General features: G+C 32.6%; 2 protein-coding genes across 3 annotated transcripts; one reads left to right on the forward strand and one right to left on the reverse strand.

Moving 5' to 3' along the window:
- Window positions 1–1098: 1098 nt before the first annotated feature.
- LOC117692740 (uncharacterized) lies at window positions 1099–6891 on the reverse strand. 2 transcript variants are annotated; one of them, XM_034481591.2, is made up of 7 exons: window positions 6461–6891; window positions 4678–5088; window positions 4061–4446; window positions 3632–3872; window positions 3035–3338; window positions 2757–2890; window positions 1099–2642 (listed from the first exon to the last, which is right to left on the reverse strand). In XM_034481591.2, the coding sequence occupies exons 4-7, from the start codon at window positions 3643–3645 to the stop codon at window positions 2039–2041; spliced, it is 1056 nt and encodes a 351-aa protein (XP_034337482.1). In that variant the 5' UTR covers window positions 3646–3872; window positions 4061–4446; window positions 4678–5088; window positions 6461–6891; the 3' UTR covers window positions 1099–2038. The 2 variants fall into 2 exon arrangements, with proteins under 2 accessions (XP_034337482.1, XP_065935144.1); XM_066079072.1 differs by lacking the exon at window positions 6461–6891 and having other exon boundaries at window positions 4678–5105.
- An 11376-nt stretch (window positions 6892–18267) lies between these two features.
- Window positions 18268–20670, forward strand: LOC105334409 (uncharacterized). The gene is made up of 3 exons (XM_034481901.2): window positions 18268–18600; window positions 18957–19228; window positions 19442–20670. Exons 1-3 carry the CDS (start codon window positions 18299–18301, stop codon window positions 19711–19713), a joined length of 846 nt encoding a protein of 281 aa, XP_034337792.1. The 5' UTR covers window positions 18268–18298; the 3' UTR covers window positions 19714–20670.
- Window positions 20671–21125: the final 455 nt, after the last annotated feature.

Genomic DNA, 21125 nt, shown 5'->3' on the forward strand with positions numbered 1-21125 from the left:
GACATTGTATCCTTTTGTCTTGATATAAATATATATACCCTTTACCCAATAAAACAGTATAGAGGTTATATTTTCAAATATTGGAAAATACAATGCCAGGTGCTTTTCGAATAGAGCTCTGTAGCAACCTCTAATGATACAACGTCCACTAATGATATAATGTTGCATTAGTGGTCAGGATGTTGACCACTAATGATATAATTTTATCATTAACGAACAACCTAACCGTCCGCTAATGATATAATTTTAGATTTATATCATTAGCGGTCAAAAACCGTAACCTCTAATGATATGGGGAAAAAATGAGAAATAAGGACTACCTTGACCACTAATGATACACATTTGCACACATTTTTAATTGCATTAGTGGATGGATTTGCAACCTTTAATGATATAATATGATATAATTTAATATAAAAGTATATATATATATTTGATTTGATTTTCATACGATACTGCATAAGAATAGGTTAATTTTTTAATTTTTTTTTGGTGGGGGGGGGGGGGGGGGGGCGTTATTTGATCATATACATGTATTTTGTCCTTTGAAATACACCATTCTGACATTACCCTGATATTTTGCCTTTTTACTTGAACTGAAATAGTCGCATACAGACAAAATACATACCATTTATGACTTCGTCTGTTTACTTGAAGATCCAAATTGATTATCATTAATCAAAAAGGAGTTGTGCTAAATATTTTTAGTTGAAGAAAGTTTGAAGAAAAGCAATTTTACGATATTAAAACATTATTGATAAACTTTTAGCGGGATTTTATTAACATGAAAAAGGTCCAATTCATAAGACTTATTCTGCCTGGTGCAGGCAGATAGCTAACCTTGCACAACGCAAACAAAAGTCACACGGGTTTCATATTTTATTTTGTGTGGAAACGTTGCCGTCATGAATAATATTGGTAAAAAACTACGACAAATAGAAATAACAAATTACTAAATAGGAAAATATAGAATTTAACTTTATACCTTTAACTGTAAATTACTTTAAAGACCATAATGGTGTGCCATACTTTTAAGAATGTTTTATCTGTAAAATAAATTTCCATCTGTAACTATACTTCAAAAATACAATTTAATACTAACAAAGAGCCAGGTACGTTAGTACTGAAAATTGGCCCTTTCTTCAAATATCATAAGAACTGGCAAAAATAATGTCTATGAAAAGCTAGTTCTAAAAATATTTAAATTAATATATAGCTATCACTACTTTTGAAAATACGGCACTCTAAAGTGACGATATCTATGTACATACCCTGTCATCGTTTTTGCAATGGATTCATTAACATGGCACATTTTTCTGCATTGATTTTACAAAAAATTCAGTACCACATGTAATAATAGTACATATATGTGTTTGTAAAGAGGTTTATTCACAATTAAAGATAATAAGAACAAACACATAATCCATCTCTGCATTAGATTTGACCTTTTTGCACTAGAAATTCAACAACAGATCTATATGCAAGCACATTTACCCTAATATGGCCATTAATAACAAGTTATGAAGGATTGCTTGATAAATTCCAGGTGAAAGTCAATGATATAAATGACATATTGTGAAGCCCTCAAAATAAACTGTATTTAAAAAAAGAAATAATATAAAACTACATCATGAATGGCATTATAACTTATACATGCCCTACATGTACACGTATTTACGATGCAAGCTTTTTAATCTTTAATCTGACAAAATTAATTAAGTTAACTTAAAGTTAAATGTTTGAATCTATTTAGAGTAGCAGTAATGTATTCTATACATGTACATCAATTCAACACAATTATGATTTATAAATGTTTCAAAAAGTGAATAACAGGTGAGAGCATAATACACATGTATAATCATTCATATAATTATGTAAAAATGAATTTTAGGACATATACTTGCATCTTAAACAAGGTGGCATCAAGTTTCAGGGTTTTAAAAAAGCACCAAGTGAACAAATCTGGACATGAATAAACAAATAATAAACACACTTGAATTGCAAAAATATCCCAGTATACAACTAGAAACATTCAATGTCATTCCTCCATGGCTTCAGAATCACTGTCGCTTTCATCAACAACCTCAGCAACCTCAGGAATAATGGCTGCATCACATACAGAGTCCAACCAGTTCTTGCTTAGTTCAAGATTTACGCGGGAGTGTCTGGCAAAAGACAAATACCATATAACACTGGCAATGTGTGCACACGTTCCAACCACTCTTGCGCCTGATTTGCAACAGCAATACCACGAAGTCACTACTCCCTCTTCAAATCTAATCCAGCATAGGTAGGATTTGCTTGATGTATGCCTGCTTTGGATCTTAACAGCAAGGAGACCTGGTTGGTGATGATCGACCCAAAGTTCATACCCTTCTTGGCTCATGTGTTCCTGGGTGTAATGTTTCGCCAACTTAACTTGGTAAACTCCAAGAGTTAGTTCCCGGATTTCCTCTTCTGTATATTGGGGAAAGTCGGGGATATCAATGTTCTCGTCATCGATCTTTCTCCAGACATATCGTTTCTTTTGCAAATTATTTGATTCTACCTCAGTCTGCAGCAGATTAGTCTGTGTAGAGAGGTGACGCATCTTTGCAGCTGTCTGCAAGTCATTCTCTTCATCTCCACTGCTAAGAGGTGGCCTACAATAAAATTCCAATTCAGTAAGATTTTTTGTAGTACCTAGAGATTATATGTTCAGGATATTGTTGGTTTTGTAACTATATAGATAGATTACAAATATGCTTAATGAGCACCTGTATTTGTTGCAGAGAGCACTAATGATTCGTACATATTCACCAACATATGGAATTTGAGAATTCGGGAGCTGTCTTGCCAAGTAGCGCCATGTCTTAATTCTGGCATTTACGGATTCCACTACCCATCTTATCTGTAATCATCATGGTTAAGAAAAACTTTATCATTCCATATATTTACCAATACATTACAATGTACATAAGATATATATGCATGTATATAATGTATAATTTTCAATGACCAAACACAATTAATATGCGCATGTATATGAATGTACCTTTGTAATCAACCGAGAACTATTGGCATCTTCAGTTTTGTGTTGCTTATGTCCTTTTTGTAAAAAGGATGGCATCTCCATCTGAATACCGAGATCAGCTAATACACCTGCTGAGTCTCTGAAGCCCCTGTCCACTATCAAAATGTCATCCTCTTGAAGCCACGTTTTGATTTCTTCAGTGTCTGTACCAATGATATGGTTGAGGATTTTGGCATCAGAATTTTTGCCGTCAGCTAAATATGGTCCTATGGCAGAAACAATGTACCCCGTGGTGGTGACAATCATCATTGGTTTCAACAGATGTCTGTTTAATAAATATTTCAAGTCATGAGTAATATCTACTTCTAAATATTTGTGATAATGACTTAATTAGGATTATATTGTATTACATGATTCAAAAGATCAAATATTCTTTTCATCATATATGACTGGTACATGTAATATTTGTTTAACAGTAAATGTGTAGCACGTTATACATGTATAAACATTTTTGTGCTGAGATTACACAAATGTTTTCTCCCTGATCTAACTTAATATATGTTAAAAACAAAATTGATACAATACTAGTCAATACTTATTCTATCTTAAGTTTTTTACCTTTGTTTGTGCATACTGTATGACCGCCTTTGAAAAGAAAACTGTGAACTTTTTTGAACATATATGTATGTTCCATCAAGGACCAATATGGCTTGGTTGAAGGTGGGAGAAAAAGTTCCTTGGCAAGAGGTCTTGTGTGCTCACTTATCACAGCATCTCTGGTGATGTGTTTGAAACCCAAGTGGTTTGGGACAAACTTGTTGGACAGAACTTGTCTTATAGAAGATACAGCTCGCCTTATCTGAGTGAAGAAAAATGAATATTGAGGTATATATTTCCTGATTTCCACCTAGTAAAAATACATGATATACTCCCAACAAACTTGCATACCAGTATAACCTGACATATGAATCACTTCTGATTCTCTTCATTCAAATATATTTATCAATTGCCTGTTTGATTGTACCGGGTAATAAGCTTTTCACCAACCTGAGGTTTTGACATGTTGAACAAAACTCCTAGCATGTTATTGTCCATTGCTGTCTTCATTTTGGTCAGAAAAATTGCTAAGCAAGTTCTCACAGTTCTTGTCTTTGATGGTCTTACGTCTGCCGATTGAACATGCAATAGCAAGTCATCAAAGTCGCACTTCCTAAGCCCAGTCAAAGTGAGATAGTCCCTGTCTGACAATGATGAAGGGTCATCAAAATCTATCCTCTTGGATCCTCTTTGTAGGGCCTCTTCTCTAAGTTGTTCTACAAGTTCCATGATAGTAGTCCTGTTGACAAAACTTGTATCTTTGAGTGGAACCAGATTTTCTATTGACTCTGTGTTGATGGTGTCATTTACAATGTGGACTGGACAACAACGAGCACCTGTTAAAATGAAGAGTTTAAAATTAAGTTTACAATATGAGTCAAAATGCTCATTTAATTTGCATTTGTTACATTGATTTATTATAAACTTAATCATAAAAAACTACAGTAGATACATGTATATAAATGTACCATGACAAGCATGAATGTACTAGTATATATATGTACAGATATTTAAAAGCTTATTCTCTTTTTAATTTTATAAGCTTAAAGGAAAAAAATAATTGGTACCTGAAGATATCAAAATGTTCTGCTCTAGGAAAAAGGTGAACCTGGTCTGTGCAGGAACCACAACAAGTTTGGGACCAGGTTTTCTACACAATACACAGTAGGCATGTGTATTTGCTGTGCTTTGTAAAGGCAAAGTAACAGAGGGTGGACTCTTCATGCTCACAACAGTACTTTTTCCCACAGGACTCTGTATGTGAGTTGCACATGACTTCTCTGTACGAGATGATGTTGGTTTTAAATTACCACACTTGTGTCGACATTTTCTGCATAAAACACCATCTGCACAGTCTATCATAAAACATTTTCGTAGAATTTTCCTGGTGTCTTTATTCACTGGTCTCCTTTCATCTGGCTTTGTCCGCTTCTTGCAGAGTGTACAAGGATAATTCTTAGGACCACTACCAGGCATATCTTTAAAGAAAACAAAATTATGCATTTATTTAATATAAAAAAATCATCGGTATCTGATTTGAATAATCTCTCTCTCTCTCTCTCTCTCTCTCTCTCTTTTGTTTGTATTGACATCGGTATCTGATTTGAATAATCTCTCTCTCTCTCTCTCTCTCTCTCTCTCTCTCTCTCTCTCTCTCTCTCTCTCTCTCTTTGTTTGTATTGACAGTCTTGATCATCATAAATAATCATATTTTATTTGGTTTTAAAATTAGCATATTATTTACATCATTTGAAATACACGTATTTTAAAAAATTATAATTTTATTGATCCGCAATTAATTTATAGATTTTAATTTAATTACCTCTTAATGAATTCATCATAGTCATAACATATCACAATTCAAATAAAGAAATGAACAATGAGATGAAAGAGCTGATCACATATATAATATATTATGCTGTATTTTTTTGTGATTGTGTGAATATGTTAAAGGTAATTATAAATAATTTAATTCAATACAGTTTTAAAAGATTACATATTTGTTTTATTAGATATATAAACAACCTAGTTTTTATTTAATCTTAATTTAATACAGTGGATTATATATACATGTCTACAGTACAATTAGTTTTAACCTACTGTGATAATTTCTCTTTATACATGCATTTGAAAGAAACAAAAAAAAAAAAAAACACCCACCAGTCTATTTTTTTCTCAAAAATATTAAACATCATGATATATGATTATTATTTTTTTGATTTGTCATCTTTTACTTAATAAACTCACATACATTATTTATTTATATCTAGGAAACAATTATGTGTTTTTAATAGGTCAGTGTCAGCTAACGTTAGAGATTCATTTATTTCACCTTTTAAAAAATTATTTAGGCCTATATGTTTGAAATATGTATTATGTTTACAATTCTTGCATATTCTAGCATTCAAAAGGAAACAGTTGATGCTCTCATGACGAATTTTAAAATGTAAAAACTTCAACTTATTTTTAATTGTGTTCCACAAAACGAAAAAATGAGCAGATCCTGGAAGACAATTTTGAATGCCCCTGTAGTTGTCAATGTAAACAGTTCTATTTTTAGACTACGGGTACAGCATTAAAAGCCACTATTTATTTGTATTAAATGCATTTTCACGATTTATTAACCTTAGTAACATTTAAAGAATGTGTTTTTACAACTCACTATCTGAATGTTTACGACATAAATACGTGTGTGTGCATTTGATTCTGTTTTATAGTTTCAAAGTCGATCGTCGCATTAGGATAACAATTGATCAAATGAATAAAATCATTATGTAGCAAGGAATTTTCTAAAATTCATTATTTGTGTCATGTTGTGTGTTATCTAGATTCCTTGTAATTAATACATACCTTAAAGTTGAATCGCGTGACCTCAGAATATTCCTTTTTCATCGTTGAATTGCCTTACTCTGTTCGCCATGATTCGCAAACGTCAAAGTAAGCAGACGACTGATGACACAAAATTTCAAAATTCAAAGTGGCCACAGCCTTCGGCCGGAATAAAACCAGTATCAATTGTTTGCATTTAAGTCAACGCATTTTTGTTTAATTCATTGTCTTGGCCGATGCTTGTGACCATATCAAATTTTTGAAAAAACAATGTGAAAAATCAGAAAAAGTGATTGTTTTCCGGATCCCGGATAGGTTTGGGTATTATATATCTTGATGATAGGGCTACGATCCGCCCAAATATTTTCGCATACTTGTCCCTGGGATCATAAACTTTAAAACCATATATGAATTATTTAAATCATCTCACTTTATTTTTGAAGCATTTAATAGGGCCGGTTTGCTATAACTAACGTACCGGGCTCTTTGAGCAATTACTTTAATAAAAAAGACTTACTTAGTGGTTCGAGGCACGCATCTAACAAGATTGAAGACGATTGACAAAGTGAGACCGGACTGGTCAGTAAGGCTGACAGGAAGTGAGTGATTGACCAGATAAAGTTAACTTGTACCAAAAATGATTACCGGGTATATTAAACTCAAAGTGGTTAGCTTGTAAAAAAAATATTTCTGAAGAATTTTAAAATTAAACCATAGACAACACAAGACTATTTGCTATTATGGTCTGTAGCACAATTGAATCACTAATTTATTGTTAAGTTGAATATGTGGGTTTGTTAATTATACCTTAGAACAACAAAGAATATGAAATAATGTTGGTTGAATTAAAACTACTTCAACAATGGGGATTATGTCGGTGTAACAAAAAATGTTAACCCGGGTTGAAAATTGACCCGGGTTTGATAAAATTATATCATTAGTGGTCAACATTCTGTCCACTAATGCAACATAATATCGTTAGTGGACAGTGTATCATTATATAAATAGTGCCTGTTTGGGAGGGTAACAGTTGAAATTGACACCCCGAGAGAACCATTGTCAACCGACGCGAAGCGGAGGTTGACAATGGTTTTCGAGGGGTGTCAATTTCAACTGTTATCCTCCCAAATAGGCACTATTTATTTTATTATACTGAATGTCTTAATTTTAAAGAAATTTTTCTGCTTTTGTATAGAAATGACGTGAATTCTACGGCGAACTGTACGCGCATAATTTACGCGCATGTAACAATTCGTTGTGTTACCCGTTGCCAAGTGTGTTGCTAACGCTGAGGGTAATAGAACAAATTATCAACTGCGTCTAAACCAATCAGATTTCAGTATTTAACATGAAAGTATAATAAAAGAGGTTGCTACATACCACGTTTTCAGTCAAATGAAATATTAAATGATTGAAGTCAGAAAAATCAACCTTTGAAATGTCAAATTACCCAAGACGGCAAATATAGCGGATAGTATGAAAGAGTTAAAGTTTTGAAACCGAAACTTTTAAGTACACACATGTACAATTAAACTGTGAAGAGCAAGTTACACTTCTGTTCAAAGACAGTTCAAAACTCTGAAGTCGGAGTCAATTTTCTTTCAACAGGGTCAGTTTTCAACGTGTCGATGTCCTTAGAAGTTTGAAAAATATTTTTCAAGCTGTTGAATACTGACCCCAGGTATAATTTCACGACTTTTGGTATCAATTTTTCAACGTTGAAAAATGATATCCGGGTCAAATTTCAACCCGGGTCAAGATTCCTCGTTACGCCGGCGAATGCGTCATAAATGTCCAATACTCCCTAAACACACCCACGAAAAAGTTTCTGTGTAGTGTTTGTATCTGTATGGAACACAATATTTTTTTTCTGTCAAATCAAGATAAGTAGCTTATTAATCATAATTTTGTTAATCTTGCAAGTTTAAGAAAAGTTATTGTTAAGTTGAATTAATTAAATAATCACTGATCGCGACTTGTCTGATAAAAATATGAAAACTGCTCATTATTGTGCTGTCAGTTAATTATCATGACTTCTCAAAATAAATTAAAGTTGAAGCGATTTACCGGAAATATAACATAAACGGCCGGTATTGGTTTGACAATCTTAGCAAACCACGGTCAACATGAACGATCATGGTGTAGAGAGATATATATATAAACGGACACCGGACTATGGCTTGAGACGATGTTGTTTGACATATATTCCTTTTAGCTCTATCTACACAGTTTAACAACAAGAGACAGAGTTCTTAGTCTTAATAACAAACTGTTGCTATCGGGGAAAAAAACCCCAAACAAAAACAAACAAAAACAAAAATCCATATCGGCATGAATATCGGACAATATTAGGAATTAAAACATGGAGCTGAAATTTTTTATCAGATACAAAATAATTAGGTAGAGCAAGTTCCATTTCAGAGACAGTTCAAAAACCTGTAGTTGGTCAATTTTCAACGTGTGAGGTCATCAGAGATTAGAAAAAAAACCTTTTTTGAGCTGTTGAAAAATGACGTTTGGTCGCAGTATTAACGTTAGAAAAGCCCCCGCCCCTCCTCCCCTCCCCGCCCCTCCTCCCCTCCCCGCCCCCAATATCCCAAATCAATAATCAATGTTGAAAAATGAAATCCGGGTATACATTTCACGACTTTTGGTCTCAGTTTTCAACGTTAAAAAAGCCCCCCACCCCCACCCCCTCCCCGAATCAATAATCAATGTTGAAAAATGAAACGCGGGCCAATTTTTAACTTGGGCTAATATTCTTTGTTACAACGACATGATCCCTATTGTTTAAGTAGTTTTAATTCAACCAACTTTAATTGATATTCCTTGTTGTTCTAATCTATAATTAACAAACCCATATATATATATATATATATATATATATATATATATATATATATATATATATATATATATATATATATATATATATATATATATATATATATATATAAATTATATATATATATATATATATATATATATATATATATATATATATATATAATCTTTTATCATGTTATATCATTAAAGGTTTCAAATCCATCCACTAATGCAATTGAAATGTGTGCAAATGTATATCATTAGTGGTCAAGGTAGTACTTATTTCTCATTTTTTTCCCATATCATTAGAGGTTACGGTTTTTGACCGCTAATGATACAAATCTGAAATTATATCATTAGCGGACGGTTAGGTTGTTCGTTAATGATAAAATTATATCATTAGTGGTCAACATCCTGACCACTAATGAAACATTATATCATTAGTGGACGTTGTATCATTAGAGGTTGCTACAGAGCTCTGTTGAATTGCCTTAAAAATGACAATAACGGGCAATACATTTGTTAGATATATTTATCAGAGATTATGACAAGTTGAAACTTAAAATTCTGTCTCATGAGGGAATGAAAACCATGTCATCTATGTCAAAAAGTATTCTAGCCCTACTCGCCTGTTCCATTCCGAAGCAAACGGTCATTTTCTTAGCTTTATTTACATAGTATAGTAATAATAAATTGATATCATATGTTCAGTCTCAAAATTAAATGATTAATTGGACCTATCAACCTAAAAGAAATTAGCCCGTCCGCATATGTATCGGACAGTATGAACATTTGAAAACTAAAACTTTCAAATATGTGCATGATTGTACATTTAAACTGTGTAGAGTAAGTTCCAGTTCAGATCAAAACTCTGAGGTTAGGGTCAATTCTCAACAGGATCAATTTTCAACGTGTCGATGTCTTCAGAGTTTAGAAAAATCTTTCTCATACCGTTGAAAAATGACTCCGGGTATAAATTTCACGATTTTGGTCTCAATTTTCAACGTTGAAAAATGACCCCCGGGTCAATATTCAACGTTGAAAAATGACCCCCGGGTCAATTTTCAACCCGGGTCAATATTCTTCGTTACACCGGTTCAGATTTTAACTCACTATTTGTGTTTAATCCATTAAATTCAGCTCAATAGCTCTGCATCAACTGAAGGCGCATCCAATTTGAATATTGTTGCTGTTGTTGTTTTGTATTCATACGCGCCGCTTCATTTACATTATTTACATTTTTGATCAATGACATGCTACGCGCATTGATGAAGTTTTTCGGTCAATTTTTGCTTTGATACGTCGATCAATAGAAAAATTATTATCTTCATTTCTTAATTGAAAAATATTTACTTTAAAAAAATTGTAATTTCACTCAGTATGAAAAACACTTGAAACAGATTTGTGATCTACTCTGACTGATGAAATTTTCAATGAAAAATCGACTTTGATAAATTTATGTATGTCAATAGATTGACAATTTTACTTATCTAAGTGCTCCAATACAATGTTTCTGTACATAATACTATCAGTCTTTCTTTCTGAACTTTCTTCCCTATAACTTTCACTATAGTCTGTCCCAAGATATTTATGCTGCATATTTGAACGATTTTTAATAAAAATACACATACCTGTGACTGAAGTGCAATTAAAATCGATGAAAGGGAAAATTCCCAAGATAACTTCATTCACACATTATCATTTTTCCCTCGTAAAAATTCACAGGAACGAAAACAGATTTCCTACGGAGATTTATAATGGGGAATGTTGACATCTTTTCTCCATTCGGAAATACTCGGGACACCTCGCGCAATTTTTCAACGTTATTATCCGGGCGTCTTCATCTCCTTGGCAATGGAAAAACCTCGTAGACTTTTTATTTTTAGCCGTGTACTGATACCAGACAAGCTAGAGGGGGCGTTTCAAAGGGGAAATCTTGGGATTTTTTCATACTTTTGAATGAACATCGTCTGAACCAAGAGGTATTTATAAATATTGAATAATTTAAGAAAATATGCGGCAAAAATATCTTGGGACAGACTATAATTGTATACTTATATGCATATATATTTCTATATATATATATATTAGGCACTAGCTAATGAGAATTTTTTAAATTGTAATTTCACTTGCTATTATACCAATGACATGTTTATATGCAATTGTGAATTGAAAATGTCAAAATAAAAAAAAATATACAAAAAAAAAAAAATTGCCAAGATATTTATGCAGCACATTTGTACGATTTTTAAAAAAAATACACATACCTGTGAAAGAAGTGCACTTGTAATAATTGAAAGGGATAATTTCCAAGATAATTTTATTGACACATTATCAAATGTCACTCAGAAAAATTCACAGGAACGAAAACAGATTCCTTACGGAGATTTATAATATGGGGAATGTTTACATCTTTACTCCATTCGGAATACACTCGGAATACATCGCGCAATTTTTCAACGTTATCATCCGGGCTTGCTTCAATACAAAATCTCCGTAGACATCACATTTTTTAGCATTGTATTGAAACCTGATACGCTAACAGGGGCGTTTCGACTGAGAAATCTTGGAAATTTTTTATACTTTTGAATGAACATCGTTTGAACCCTGAGGTATTTATAAATATCAAGCAATTAAGCAAAGTGTGAATCCAAGATATCTTGGGACAGACTATAATATTTACACTTGCAAATGTTTTCCCTTATATAACACTGTTTGAGCAATCCGCTGTTATTTCTGCATAACATCATTATGGGTCAAGAGGTCAAAGTAGCGCATGAATAATATAGGTCACTACTTTTTCAATGTACACAAACTAATCGACTTGTGCTGAAACACACATATTAGATATCGTAATGAAAACATAATTTAGGCATAAAAAATAAACGTATTTGTATTTTGTTATACGAAGTTTAATTCATTCATTCTCATAAAAAATATAACATTAAGTGTGGGGATAAATGATTCATGTTAGGCCTAGATAACACGTTAGGCATGTAAACAGAATGTTTATGGTTCGACATCGTAACGAGGCGTTCTTGAAAATTACAATCGTAATTTGTCAAAGGAGTTAATTCAGTTAAAATTCATTTCTGATTTTATCACAAGCCTCGGTCAAAATTGCAAACGCAATATTACAGACCTTTCTTGTGTAGTACATTCACGGATCACGGTCAAATTTAACTCCTTGTGTTTTCTGTACGATTTGTTCCGTAAAAAGATCATCGAAGTTAAAATCCCTTTCCTCTAGGCCTATAATGTCGGAGGAAATCATTATGCTCTTGAATCTGATTCTGCGATAGATTTCCCCCTGAAAATGCCTAAGTATACTCTAACTCAACTTTCAATCGCTTGTCTTTAAATTTCTAACCGCTCTGCGACTTCAACACAGGTGGTACTATTCCGCCAAGCTTCAATCAGTTTTTTCAATTGTACAAGTGAATTTTCTTTTCTGTTTCCCTTTTTAATGATAAAAAAGTGTTGTCTCCTCAAAAGTAGTGTCATATTCATTTATCACAATAATCAAATGCTTGCAACATTGTTGCACTATTTTTTGTTACGTCATTTTAATCGAAGCGGCTTTCTAGGTCATCACAAAAGAGAAAGTATGGAGCATTGTTAGTGTCATCAAATGTAAATATAAGAAATAAGGTATCATTTTTGGATGTCTATCGGGATATAGATACGGGTTGGTTCGTGATCAAATCAGATTTGATCACGTGACTTTACTTGACGTATCTGCTAGCTTCATTAACCAACTAGTTTTTTCTGCCGTGACAATGATATAAAATGGATAAAACAATAAAATAAGAGTTGTTGTTGTATACAACACGCACACAAACACTGAATTTAATAATCAGCACATATACAAGATGACTGAATTGATTTGAAAGCATGCTTCATTCATCTCTAAAGAATCTGATTAAAAAAGTCAAGGAACGGCGAGTAGTTGTTATGATATTTTCCATTATTTAAAAAGTTTGAAAGATTCTGTTCCGTTAAATACCAATATCCACATGTTGGAAATAATGTTATCCCTCAGATTATGTTTAACCACTTCTGTGCCACAGGGCCGATTCTGGGCCGATCACACAGTTGCGTAGAGTGCCACGGGGCCGATTTTGGGCCGATATTTTATATATCTTTTATGGCTCTAAAGATAACAGTAATGAAAGTTTTGCACATTTAAAATATCATATAATGCAATTTTTGTGGATTATATATTTTTTTTTCATAAATTAACAATAAAAAAATATTATATGTACATATGTCCTACATGTAATATTTTTGCGACACAAATGATTCCATGTTACATGAATGCTGTGTTTATGATACGAACGAGTTCTTGCTCATAGCAGTATTGAATAAATGAAATAAAGATCAACTACTCTAAAAATGAAATAGTTTGCACTGAAAATCAGGTTAGAATAATAATTGATGAAACAAATAGACACACGAAGCGATTTAAAATGGCGTCATTTTACGTAAGTGACGCCATAATTACATGTGCGTGCTCGTATATTCTGCTGTTTGGTGTCATGCCCCGCCCACCCAAACAAATGTAATTTACAGCACAGAAAAATGCATTTCACTTATCACTTAATCACAATATTTACGTCTATTTTCTAACTAGAAATCTCAAAATATAGTTCTTTGTCATACAAGTATTTGCCGAATACAGTGAAAAAATATTAACAAAAAAATGTGAGCCGTGATTTTTATGTGACATGGTGATCCAAACAATTTGCCAGAGTAGAATTCTTGCATGATACCATCATATTCTGTTTCACAGATAAAAAATTATGGTTTTGAAAATGTTATATGAATTGATCCCTGTCAATCTTTTACCAACATACAGTTTTAAGTGTAATGCTAATGTTTTAAATGCGTCACAATTTCCAGAACATTCATTTTCATATATATATATACATTTATTACTTCTATTTCTTACGGAAACGTAAAGTTAATTCATAGCTTTATAGAAACAACCAGACTGAGATTTACGCGCCTCGTTTATCGATTGGCCGAACCTACATCGACTGAAACTGACAGGACTTAAATATACACGCTCCGTTTATGGATTGGTCAAAACCTACAGCGACCTAAGAGAAATCACAGACTGCACGAAATTATCATAATGATGTCAGACTCAAATTGATTTGGCCGTTTCTTTAAACTAACTTATAGATGTACATTAACAGTAATTTAGTGGATTTTACTTTTACAATATGTTGTAAATTTTGTATTTACTGCCACCCGTTAAATTCAAAATTTACAATATGACACTTTTTACAATCAATTTTTTATTTTTTTAAAAGGAAGATATAAAATTTAGACAGTAAAATGCTTTCTTAGATGATTCATGCGGGTTATGAAGGTAGTGATCATTGCAGTAAAAATTTATTTATTCTTTCTGCAATGTAGCCACCTTCATATCCCGCATGAATCACCAAAGAAAGCATTTTATTGTTTAAACAATTATTTACATGTGCTTACATTGTATATCAGTTATCACCTTTAAAACAAATAAAAACCTTTTGCCATTTAATTGTTATAACACGAAAAATTGTATTTTCATTTTTAGAACTTTGTCATTTACTAATTTCATTCATGTCGGGTTCCTTTAGAAAATAATTCAAAATCTTTAAAGTTAATTAAGTGGAACGTAAAATGCATACATAATTTTGTATGTAGAATAAATCATTCTAAAAGATTAAATGTTCTCATGACAACTAGTGTTAAGATCGAGATCAAGTGAAATCAAGTGTTTTTCTAGGTGGTAGATTATTTTGACTGTTCTTTACATGTTAACATAAATTGATTTTTATTCGATACTTAACTCTCTCTGTCTCTCTTGAGAGATCTAGAGTAATATTTCAACAACATGTTACCTTCTAACTCTTTTTTTTTTTTTAGGAAGGTCGCCCTATTAATAATCTTAATTAATATCGTTTACGTTTAATATCGTTTTAATATCGTTCACAGAATATATAAACATTTATAACTCTGTCCCGAGTTTTTGCTTCCACCACTTTTTGCTTGATATTTTGATAATCCTAAATACCTTTGTGCTCAAACTACATGTACGTTCATCCACTAATTTGAAAAATGTCCAGATTATCTGTTTTGAAACGCCCCCTCTACCGCTTCAGGTTTCAATACAAATCCAAAATTAGAAAGTCTACGGGGATTTTGCATTGCATCAGCCATTAATAAGCCCGGATGATTGCGTTGAAAAATTGCGCGAGGTATTCCGAGTGAGTTTCGAATGGTGAAATGATGTAAACATTTCCCATTATCAATCTCCGTACGTTTTATTCGTTCTTGGGAAATTTTATGAGTGAAAAATGATAATTGTTCCATGAAGATATATTCGATATATTCCCTTTTATCGATTTCAACTGTATTTCTTTCAAAGATATGTGTATTTTTATTAAAAATCATTAAAAAGTGATGAAAGCAATCACGTGGGACAGGTATATCCTTTTGAATGGGATTGCCATTTTCGTAGGGATGTATACGTAAAATTACCGAGATAGAAATTAACAACCGATTGCGAAATTAGATTAAAAATGAATTCCATGTACACACGTTTTATGATGAAAAGAAAGGCGCCTGCATTTGCACGCAATGTACTCGGTCATTTTTAAGACACGATGAATTGATGAAATGATCATGATTTGTTTGTTTGCTTCATTTATCCCAAAAGAACATAGAAATAGGTAGTTGTTATGATGTATTTCATATTTCAAAAAATTTAACAGATTTCATTCCGTTCCGTTAAATACCAATATCCACACGGGTATTGGTATTTTGCGGAACGGAACGGAATCATAAGAAAATTATTTATAAGTATGGTAACAACATTTGTTATCTCATCATTCATTCAAATTTATTTCAAATAAGACTATCAAGTATTTTTATCGATATTATCCCTGCGCTGCGAATGATCTTGGTATAATATGAATTCTACTTGATATAAGCATTGCTTTTTTGCTAGCTAATGAAACCAACTAGTTAGTTATGCTGTGACAATCATATGAAATAGATAAAAAAAAATGAAAAAAAGAGTTGTTGTTGTATACAACACGCACACAAACGCTGACATTAATAATCAGCAAATACACAAGATGACTGAAATGATTTGATAGCTTGACTCATTCATCTTTAAAGAATCTGATAAAAAAAATTCAAGGAACGGCGAGTAGTTGTTATGATATTTTCCTTTATTTAAAAAGTTTGAAAGATTCCGTTCCGTTCCGTTAAATACCAATATCCACACGGGTAATGGTATTTTGCGGAACGGAACGGAATCAGAAGAAATCTATTCAGAAGAAAGATAACTTTAGTATTTTTCATCGAATTTACACACACAGATTAATTGAGTTTGGTTTAAACCTCAACTTTATATTTACAGTGTCAATCTAACATCTTACAAGCTTATCTTTTAAAAAGATTGGTGAGCTAGCGCTGTACTCATCATAAAACACAGAAGCAGATTTCTAAAACATTGGTTTATATTTCTGAATAGATTAATTATAAAATAAGAAGGCACAGTGGTGTACTGGAATTGTGCTGGAGTGGGGTCTCAATTTAGAATTGTGAATCTAGAGTGATTCTATCGGCAATGACATAGCTCATTGACTGTGCCTTAATCATTATGTATCTACTGTAATTTCAATTTCGAAGAACCATTGGTACTGTCATGCAGCAATCGTATCTTCTCGGGCCTTTCCGACAAGCTCGGAAAACATATCCGGGGTTGTTTTTCGAGCTTGAAGGAATTTTAAGATAAAGCTAGCTATTTATTATAATACATTGTATCTAAAATAACTTTGCATTATAAAACCTAAGCTACTGTTAGGGTTTTTTACATTTACAATAAACACACAAAACTTCAAGTGAAGATTATAAAACGAAATTCAAATAGTATAGTTTATCTACAGTAGAACAGTATTCCCAGAATCCCCTACAATGGAGTCGAGCATGCGTATTCCAGTGAAAAGGACTAACGTTGTTGCTATATTGTTTCTTCTTGCTTTTTTAAATTAGTACTAAAATATCAATTATGATTACAAGTAAACCTGATTATACATTAAAAGAATTTATTCACCAGCGTAGTAAGATAAATTATTATGAAACATAAATGTGTAAATTACAAACTCAACACTTACACCCCCCCCCCTCCCCCCCCCCCCCCACCCCCCAAATAAAGGCAACTGATGAAATTATTTTTTTCCAATTTCAACAATTTTGTAATGATGATTGGTGTGAACAGAAACAACACTTTAACATTATTTTAGCGAAATTTACAGCGTTAAACTATTTTAAGAATGAAAATTAAAATCATGATCTTAGTCAGTGTTGCGTTTGAATTTCACGCAAATGACGCTGAAAGTGAAATGGGTCAGATAAAATGCAGTAGTGCAAGGGCATACACTTGATCAAATATATTGAACATTTTCATGTCTTACCACTGTATCCCCATTATATCAAAAAGTGCTGGGAGCTGTATGAAGTCGCTACGCATTTCATATAAATAAACGTTAATTGCGGGAAATCCCAGTAAATTGCTGTTCATAGACTGTTTACATTGAATTTAATAATTGTTCTTACTTGAATATTTTAAGCTCCCAGCACTTTTCGAAATTTTGAAGGTTCATTTTACAAGTTAGAAACAGAAATAACTATATTTGTTTATGTTATGCCCTTGCACTTTGCATTTGTTCGTATTATTCCTGGTTCATCTATTTTTAGCAGTATCACGAGACAGGGTATTCCCAAGAGACTTAAAAATTGCTCATGCGATAACAAATTATTTAATTTGTATAATCGATAAAATATCACTTTGTTTAACAATTTTTTGGAGTAGAATGCACAGATTGTTCAAAGGCTAACATTTTATGTGATAAATATCGCTATTTTTTTATGGACGCCCTTAACATAGCTGAGGGGCTAAGCCCCCCCCCCCCCCCCCCCCCCGTCCGACGCCTATGCTTAATATTCGACAAATGGGAGGACGAAACACAAGGAATGTCCCATTGGCCACCAGTGTTTATTATCGATGTGACCACTTTTCTAATGAAATACGAAAGCGAGGAGAAGGCTCAGCTGTATTTGAACCAATATAAGATCGGTAAAGCATATGAGTACTATACATCAGAGTGGCTGAAGGAGGTGTTTTATCATCCAATATCTACTTCATCTCCCTACTGTTTTCTGCGTGCCAGATGTACTCCATCACAGAGTTTAAATGCAGCGACTCACAGTGCCTGGGTCTGTTTACAGAAAGCCACAGGACATGTTTTAAGTGCATACTGCTCCTGCACATCAGGGTTAGTAATAATTATATAATTTTAAACCTTTTTTAGTCAAATTCTTTAAAGAGATCTTTATACTATAGTGATTATTTCAACTTGAAATTACTTGTATTTACACCTAAATTTACTCTCTTCTTATGTGGGTTCCATTATATCCGAGATATATTATATATCGATATTATGAGACACCAGAACATATGAAAAAAAAACCTGATATGTCTCAAAATATAGCTGTAGCATTCCTTTGAAACTTTTTGTAAAAAAAAAATATTTCAAATTTTATTAACTAAAAGAGTTTATAGCTGATTATATGTAATAGTTTAAAGACTTAATATACTGAATGTTACTCTGCTAATTTAAACATATTTCAGGTTGGGACAAACTTGCAACCATGTGGCAGGTCTACTTTTCCGCATTGAATCTGCAACCAAATTAGGCCTTACATCTTGCACCTCAGGCACATGCATATGGGTAAAACCATCTGAAAAGAAACTCCAGCCTGCTCCAACCAGACCACTTGTTGGAAAGAGTAAGGCTGACTATGATGTAATGCCTGAAGCAAACAATGACACCGGGGCTTGCATTCAGAAAACTCTTTTAGCCTCTCTGAAGGATGCTATTCCAAATGCATGTGTATTCAAAGGTATATTAAATTAGGAATTTTATTACATTTATAATTATTTTATATTTCTTGATTCTTAATCTAACAAATAGAGGGCAACTGGAACTTGAATGATTTTAAATTAGATAAAAAGGTCTAAAGAAACAAAAAAGAAAAAAACTTCTGTTATTTATCACTAATGAAATATTTTGTTCTTGGGTCTTCTTTTGGTTAATATTCTTCTTTTTATGATAGGAGTGCACACTACTGATGACCAGGATACCACACAGTTACCTGTACCAGTGAATCAGAAAGAAACAGCTGATGTTATGGTTTTTGATGTTTCAAACTATTATATTGACAATATGGTTAAAAACAATGTAGACCATTTCACAGAGACTGAGGTTCAAGCCATTAACAACCTCACCAATGGGTCAATCATCCAACCCCCATTGGACAGAAATGAGGAAAGGACGGATTACGGCATCAAATTTCTATACTGTCCATACAAAAGTGGAAAATTATAAGAGAAACGCTACACACTGTGACATAAAGCCTTAAGTTTGCTTTCACGTATAATGGGATATAAAAATGTTAATCCGAATGTGATGTCTTTAAAGTATGGACGAGAAATGGAACCAATTGCTAAAATTGAGTTTATGAAAATGTACAGAAAAAAACAGAGATGTATCATTTGATGAATGTGGTATATTTTTAGATGTAGATCACCCCTATTTAGCAGCTTCCCTGATTTATTGGTATCATGTTCTTGCTGTGGTGAGGGTTTAGTAGAATTTAAATGTCCTCTCATTCCAAAATGTTCTACATATTTTTCTTTTTGCAAATGTAATTTGCCAAGTTGTTTACAAAACACTGAATCACTTACATTGAAACACGGGGCATATTATGGTCAAATTCAGGGCCAGATTGAACTTACAAAGAGAAAATGGTGTATACTGTACATATAAACATGCAATGTACCATTTTATGAAAATATTGTGTTTGACCAGCATTTTTATTCAGAAATGTCACCCAACATTGAATTTTTCTATCATTCATTTGTTTTACCAGAGATTCATTCTAAGTCTTTGCAACATCTTTTGACCCAAGAAAGTTTAAATGTCCATACACCGGACCCAATGGAAATTGACAACAAGGTACATGTAGAAGGGGAGACATATTTTTGTCCTGAATGTAATATGGTTGTTATGAATGAAGTGACCAAGCTTAAAGAGCGTAGCATATATTGTGATGTGTGCAAACTTTGGTATCATTTTCATTGCGTTGGAATAACTGACAAATATGTCAAAAGTTTGACATCATGGCATTGTAAAAAAATGCATTCAATCTTCTTCTTCTTAAGCTTCTCTCAATAAATGATCTGAAGAAAATAAAAATTGTTGTAAAATGGTATACCCGGTACTTATATATGAACATGTACATTTTATGTATATCATATATATTCTAATTGTTACCATTAATGTTCATAGTATGTTCATTGTATGTTCATTGTATGTACTATATTTCATTGCATGACTTGGAAAATAATAAATTGTTTACATTTTCTTTTCATTTTATTTCATATAATTTAATTTACATTCTCTTTGAATATTAAATGCATTTCATAACATGTTATAACAAAATGCCAAAAGGAAATATACTGAAGATTTATTAGTACCAGACAATATAGGGATAGACTACTCGGGCAAAAGCTATTGTAAGTTTTCTCGGTACTTTGGAAGAGGTGGATACATGTTACACACCCCACTAACTATTCTTACAATATCCTCAAGGTGTTGGCACAATGTAAGGGGAATTTCAAACTTCAGTATGCGAAAGTACTTCATTCTTCTAATAGCCTGCTCTACAAAAATCCTTCTATTAGCATTTTTTTTGTTTTTTAACATCATTAGCTGGCATTTGACTGACGCCATGTTTG

The sequence above is a fragment of the Magallana gigas genome, chromosome 3, assembly GCF_963853765.1.
Source record: "Magallana gigas chromosome 3, xbMagGiga1.1, whole genome shotgun sequence".
Lineage (NCBI taxonomy): Eukaryota > Metazoa > Mollusca > Bivalvia > Ostreida > Ostreidae > Magallana > Magallana gigas.